The 6,815-nt window shown below is 58.9% G+C and overlaps 1 protein-coding gene across 1 annotated transcript in view; it reads right to left on the bottom strand.

Moving 5' to 3' along the window:
- RPS11 (ribosomal protein S11) overlaps positions 1-6,815 on the bottom strand; it is a gene marked incomplete at its 5' end in the record, with an annotated part of 23,790 nt that overhangs the window by 8,908 nt on the left and 8,067 nt on the right. The window contains 2 exons of the mRNA XM_009640110.2: positions 2,774-2,874; positions 3,181-3,254. Of these exons, the coding sequence (XP_009638405.2) occupies positions 2,774-2,874; positions 3,181-3,254 (175 nt within the window). The remainder of the gene's footprint in view (positions 1-2,773; positions 2,875-3,180; positions 3,255-6,815) is intronic.

Here is a 6,815-nt window from a genome sequence, read left to right as displayed (position 1 = left end):
TCCCTGGGACCATTCCAGGCCAGGTTGGCCGGGGCTGTGAGCAACCTGATGTGGTTCAAGGTGTCCCTGCTCCTGCAGGGGGGTTGGGCTGGGTGACCTCTAGGGGTCCCTTCCAACCCAAACCATTCTGTGATTCTATGATGCTAAATACGCACTGGGGTCTAACTGCCCAGCAGAAATCAGTTCTGCTTTTTTACTCTTGCTTAATTAGATCCTTGTTTGTTGTGCCGTGTTTTCTGAGTGGCGTTCTGAGCAGTGAGAAATAATGGCAAGGTCATAAAAGGAGGAGGAGGAACAGCAGGAGCTGGGGCAGGTATTTACACTTGTCCTGGTTTCGGCTGGGATAGAGTTAATTTTCTTCACAGTAGCTAGCATAGTGCTGTGTTTTGGATTTAGTACCAGAATAATGTTGATAACACACTGATGTTTTCGGTCGCGGGCAGAGTGGTCGCAGCTCGGGCTGTGTGATCGCGGCTCGGGGGGAGTGATCGCGGCTCGGGGCGGGCTGGGCACCGGTCAGTGGGTGGTGAGCAATTGCATTGTGCATCACTTGTTTTATATATATTCTGTATATTCTCTTATTATTATTATTATTATTACTACTATTGTTATTCTTCTCTCTTATTAAACTGTCTCTATCTCAACCCACGGGTCTTACTTTTTTTTTTCTTTTCTCCTATTCTCTCCCCCATCCCACAGAGGGAGGGGGGGAGTGAGCGAGCGGCTGCGTGGTGCTTAGTTGCCAGCCAGGTTAAACCACGACAACACTGCAGCCCACGGAGAGTCCGTGATGGACCAGGGCAACAGTGTGAGAAGAGACTACTGTGGGCTCATGCTAACCTGCCTCATCCTCCCTGTGCCGCTTGGGCTGGGGTTGCAGGAGTCCGAGTTCAGCTGGGCAGAGGAGGGAGGAAAGTTTTTGGGGTTTTGTCTTTTTGTTTCTCAATACCCAAATCTTACCGTGTTCCTGGCACAGCTCAGCACTTGCACTGGCACAGCTTGTCTCAGCTCCACAGAGGCACGGGATGGGGTGCGGGGAGCATGAGCTCTGCCAGAAACCTCCGCCACCTGCATTCCCTGGAGCAGCAGGAGCTCCCTGCTCCGCTTGTTGGGGGATGGCAGGGGTTTGTGCCACTCCACGGCAAGGAGCGGCTGTCCCGGGGTAAGGCAGCGCAGTCAGTGGCACAAGACCTCTCCTCCTCCCCAGAATGGCACAGGATGCCTATGGCCATCTGTGCCACCACGAGGACGGCGAGGAGAGACCATCCCCGCGGGCGTGCAGGAAGGCTGTGAGCATCTCCTGGGTAGAGCTGGCTCAGGTGGCTCCGCAGGGGCCCGAGTTTTGGTGCTGTGCACGTGCGGGGGTGGCAGAGTCAGTGCTCCAGCGCTTGGAGGTGGCTGCAGGAGGAAGCTTGTTTGGGGGTCCCAGAGGAGCTTGAGAGGGCTGGTGTACATTGCGCTCAGAGCTAGGATGGCATTTTAGGGAAATGAGCCGTTTGTCTCCTGCAAAGTCCCGAGGAGGGCTTTAGAAAACAAGGACACGGGGAGGGAAAGCCACCCTGAGCCACTGTCCTGTATCTAACAATTTATCCTGTGGCTATTCCAGCCTGAGAATCCTATCACAGAAGCCTGTCATCCCTTTAATCCATGATTTAGGACATAGGGGGGAGTAGGCTGAATTTCACTGTCACCTAGAAAAAGCTTGAGCAGGATAAGTCCAGGTGTGAGGGCCAGGGGTGGATTGCCAGTGCTCGTGGCTGCGGCTTTGTTCTCTGGTTCCGATGTCTGCTGTGGAAGAGGACCCGTGGGAGAGGCCGTGTGGACCTCTGCCATCAGACCAGAACTGCCTGGTGTCTCCTGGGTGTTGGACAGGGTGAAGGGTGGGGTGGGATGGATTCTTGCCAACTGCTTGGCACCTGGGTTTGGTCAGGGGAGTCATTCCCTGGCTCCTCTTAGGAGGGGGCGTCTGTCCAGTGCTTTTCTCCTCGTACCCAAAACCCACTCCGAGGGAGCTTGCCCCAAAGTCTGGCCCCCGTGCTGACCAGGAACCACAACCTGAGGTGGCTCAGTTCTGTCAGACAGAGGGAAACGTCTTCCAACATTGCAGAGGGCTTCTGGTTTTGGCTTGGTCTTTCTCATCAGGGCAGAGTGGAAGCCTCTAGGAGAGCTCTGCGGAGGGGGAGCTGGCCGTCCTGCAGGAGTGAGGGCATGTGCAGGGCACAGGGAAGGGGGCTGCAAACCCTGGCTGGTGCTGTCCCGGGAATGCTGCTCCCTCCTGCTGGTGCGTGGTTGTCCTGATGAAAGGCACCGGGCAGCTGAGTCGCAGGTGGTGTCTGGAGTGTTGACTGCCGTACCGAATATTAACCAGGTCATTGTCCCAAGTGACGCACTTGTCCCAAGGTGGCCAATGACAGAGGCACCCACTTCTAGGACAGCAGGTTCCCAGGTTTCAGAAGCCCATCTCTCAGTGGCCCCAGCCAGCCCCGTGGCACAGGCTTTCTCCGGACGGAAGCCCTGGTTCAGGGCATCGGTTTGCCCTGTCCTGTGTTCCGGCTCTTGCCCCCACAACCTGCCCCTTTCCCCCCATCATGGGTGAGCCTCCCGTGCCCAGGGCAGTGGAATCGCCCGTGGGTGGCAAAGTGTTGGGTCCAGTGCTGAGTTTTGGTTAGCCAGCTAGCTGGGGGGCCCCCGGTTTGTCAGTTACACCGGCTTTCGCAGGGTAACCGGTGTGGGCCTCCAAGCCAACTGGGGAACCTTCTGCGCCATCGCTCACTGTCGCTGTGCGTCGGGTCCTGCGTCCTCTCCCGCCGCTGCTGAAGCACGTAGCTCTGTGTTTCAGCTTGATTGCGTGACTGCCCCGTGGCTCTCGCAGCCCTGTGCAACACAGTTGGGAGGTTACCGGTTATCGCTGGGCACTGAAGACCCGGTGAGGTTAACAGTAATTACATGAGCTTAGCTTGAACTTTGGGGCTCGTTCAGATAGTCTGGACTTGAAGCATAGCTCAGGGCTCAAACCCAGGCAGCTCCAGCCCATCTGCAAAGCTCACGTGCAGCCCCCGCGCCCGAGTTCTTGTGGCCACGTTGCAGACCATTTATTTTCCCATCCTAGGCAATTTTCTGTTTGCCTGAAGTTCAGTATCTTGACCTCAGACAGATCCCAGTCCTTCTTCCACACATTACCGTTCGGGATTTCGAAACGGAGCAGATTTAAAAGTGACTTTGCAGTGGCCCTCGCTCCGCAGCATGCTGAAGTCCTGCAGAGAGAAGGTGCAAGGCGTGCGTCAGATGATTTGCGGCCCGGGCACAAAGACACAGATAAGTGGGGCAACAGCCACTGAGCCACCAGCCAAATGTGTTTATGTAGGATTTATACAGCACTGCAGTCCACCTGGAGCTGCGGGCTTTGTGCTAGAGAGGCCTTTTGAGGACACAGGCGCGGAAGACTCCTTAGAGCCCTCACACCTGGTGGTGGCTCTGGGCTGACCTCTGGAGGGGCTTTTCCCAGCTCACACCGACGTGTTCCCCTGGCTTTACGGAAAAGCAGCCAGCCGAAACTTTCAGCGGAGAGCTTTTCTCTCCAGCTAAGGTGCCTGAGGTCCTGGGGGGGATTTCTTTTGTCTTCACACCGCAGGCAGAGGGGCTTTGGCGTGGGGAGATCGGCCGGCGGAGGTTGGCTGGGGAGATGCTCGAGTGGGGAGCTGCCCTGTGGCCAAAGCGGAGCCGAGGGATGGAGGGGAGCCCTGGCCCAAGGCGCTGGGGGCGGCATGGGTGCCAAAAGCCTCGAGCCTGGCGTCCTGCGCAGGAAGGCACTGCAGGGGGTGGGATGGGGCGGTGAAGAGCGTGCCGGAGGTGCAGGCACTGCTGGTGGCTGGGCTGGCGCGGGCCGGCCTCACCGCAGCCGCAGGCTGGCTGCCAGCACGTGGATGGATTGCTTCTGCAGAGGGGCAGCCCGCTTGCCAAAATGGGTGTTGGTGTGACAGTTAATGTCCATTAGTGTATTAGTGATGCTCTGACAACCACCAGCGTCCCCGTCCTGGCTGGTGCTGCCAGATGGGTTTGTACCGTGGAGGGAAGCGCATGGCCAGGTGATGATCAGTTCTGCGGCCGTGAGCGGAAAACGCCCGGAGCGGGCAGGCGCTGGAGCTCGTCTCACTGCTGCTGGACCACAGGGTGCACAGCAGAGAGGACAAGATCAGTCGCAGTGGGGACATGCACAGGTTTGCGGTGAGCCGGCTGTATCCTGACGACAAAAAGGACCACGCAGCACCAAGGCTGGGGACGCCGAGGGGGGTGAACGCGTCAGGGCCAGGAAGGACGCCGCTGAAAGCAAACATCGTGTGCTGATGGCAGAGCAGGTTGGGAAGACATCTGGTCACGCCGAGTAAACATGAGCCCCTCGCCCAGAGAGGTGCAGTGCTTCTGTGTTTCAGCGCGTGTGGCTTACGTCCCCGGCCACGGCTGCTGCGGCTCGCCGGCATCGAGGGTGCAGGGACAGATTTCAGAGGCCACATGAGGGGAAGCCAGAGCGCAGTGAGCAGGAGGCGGGGAAAGCCGGCATGTGCTCAGGTGTTTGCTGGGCTCCATACTGGTGTGTGCCCTCGCCAGCTGCTGCCCTGCCGCCATCTCTCCCAAAACCTCAGCGCTTGTCTTCCATACCGGAGGAAATAACACACTCAGCCTTCCATCTTCTCCTTATTCTGAGGCTCTGAGCGACCTCCGGAAGGGCAGCACGTGTTGAAACAGGGGGCAGCCCAAGAGCAAAGCTTCGGCCAGACGCGCAGCTCGGTGGCCAGCTCCTTCGCAAGCTGTCATAGGAGCGTGGCAGCTCTCCGTGAGGAGGCAGCTGTGAAAGGCTCGCGTTGGGCGAGGCGGGAATGTCCTGCGCCTGGGATTGCAGAGCCAGGGCCAGGTACAGCCTCAGCACTGATGTTCCTGTTGGAGGTGGCAGCGTGTCAGAGAGGTGTTGGGTCTGGCTTGGTCCTACTGAAAAGTCTGCCCCCCTTCCCAGTTTCACCAGCTGTGCTGTCCGCCAGTGCCGGTGGGGTTGCGAGGGCAGCAGCACTGATGGCAGAGAGGGAAGAAAGTGGGTGGATGTGGGGTGGGAAGGGGTGGCCTCAGGGTCTGCTGCCTGCTGCCAAGCCCAAACCCTCGGAGGGTGATTCCTGGAGTGCTCCTGGTCCAGGCTGGTGGGGGACTGCACCTGACAGACCTCACCCCTGCAATGGGCAGGGCTGGGGGGCGCCCCGTGGTCTCTGCATGGGTGCACTGATCTCACTTCGCCGCACGGCGCAGGTATCCTCTGGATGGGGTCGTGAGCAGAACCCGTCGCTGAGCCGCGTCTGTTCTCAGCCCCTTGCGTTCCAGCACTGGACTCACCAGTGGTTGCCGTGGTCTGCCGACCGCGATTCATGGTGCTCCGCCTGCTTGGTGGGACCCCATTTCATCACGCCCCCAAGCAAAAGCCGTTGGGTTTCCTACTGACGTGCTCCAGGCCGCCTCGCCGTGGCTCTTGCCAGGAGAAGGGAGCCTGCAGAGCGTTGCTGGAGGTGCTTCAGCTCCGTGGTCGTTACCTGTCGGCTCACCTTGACATGAGCACCCGCAGGCAAAGAGACATTTATCTGGAAGGTCTAGGAAATTTGGCACTGCCTGGAGATCTCTAGAGGAGGGAACTGCATCTCCCTGGAAATGTCTGGAAGATCTTACAGAAGACGCGCTGCTGCTGTTTATGCTGATAACCCAATAATCCAATTCCACGCACACCTAAAGCTTTGCTCACAAGTTACTTGCCTTTACCTTGTACCCAGGCACCAGCTGCTGCAGAAACGCTGCGTTGCGCGTTTATTGCCCTTCCTTAACGTGTGCCTGCGGGGAGGCCCCAGGCAGAGTCGCCGCCTGCAGCCGGGGTGACACAGAGGAGAGGGGGCCACGGACCGGCGCCGGTGCGAGGGGAGTGACGACTTGTGCTGTAAGGACGGCTCAGGCACTCAGACCCGCTCCTGTACCTAACTTGGCTCCTGCCCCGCAGTTATGCACGGGGCTATGCTCTGCTTGGAGGGCCCTGGAATACAGCGCTTCTCCCTTCCGCACCAAGTAGCTGTAAGCCGTGAGATTGATGGAGCTGGAGATCCTCAGAGGAGACGGCGAGATTTGTCATGCCCGAGCTGGCGTGGAACTGGAGGCGGTCCGACTCCTCCGCGAGTATGCTGCTGTTTGGGGGAACCACTCACTGTAGCTTTTGATGTATTTTCTTTGCCCCAGTAGACGTTTCTCCCACTGCCATGCAAGTTCCTGTAGTGTGTCTGGATGTGCGGTACTGAGTGCTCGCCCGGGGGTTGCTGTGAGCTGCGGGAGATGGAAGAGTACTCAACACTCCTGGTGACAACTGTGGTCAACTTCGGTGCCCGCTGGGTTGACAGCTTGGGTTGGCCAGAGAGGCCGTGGTGTCTCCGTCCTTGGGGCTATCCAGACACTGCTGGTATGTGGTCCTGAGCAACTGGCTCTGGGTGGAGCGGCTGGGGAGGTGGTGGGAGCGGCTGGGGAGGTGGTCAGAGTGGTTGAGAGGCGATTGGAGCGTCTGGGGAGGCAGTGGGAGCATCTGGGAGGGGTCAGAGCGGTTGGGGAGATGGTGGGAGTGGTTGGGAGGTGGTTGGAGTGGCTGGGGAGGTGGTGGGAGCGGCTGGGGAGATGGTCAGAGAGGTTGGGAGGTGGTGGGAGCGGCTGGGGAGGTGGTTGGAGCATCTTGGACCCCGCTTGGACCAGGTGGACCCCAGAGGTCCCTGCCAGCCTCAGGGGGTCTGCTTGTCTGCAAACTTTGC

Source organism: Egretta garzetta, unplaced genomic scaffold (assembly GCF_000687185.1).
Source record: "Egretta garzetta isolate BGI_Z169 unplaced genomic scaffold, ASM68718v1 scaffold876, whole genome shotgun sequence".
Lineage (NCBI taxonomy): Eukaryota > Metazoa > Chordata > Aves > Pelecaniformes > Ardeidae > Egretta > Egretta garzetta.
Note: the sequence above shows the minus strand (reverse complement) of the source record. Positions and strands in the feature narration are given on the sequence as shown.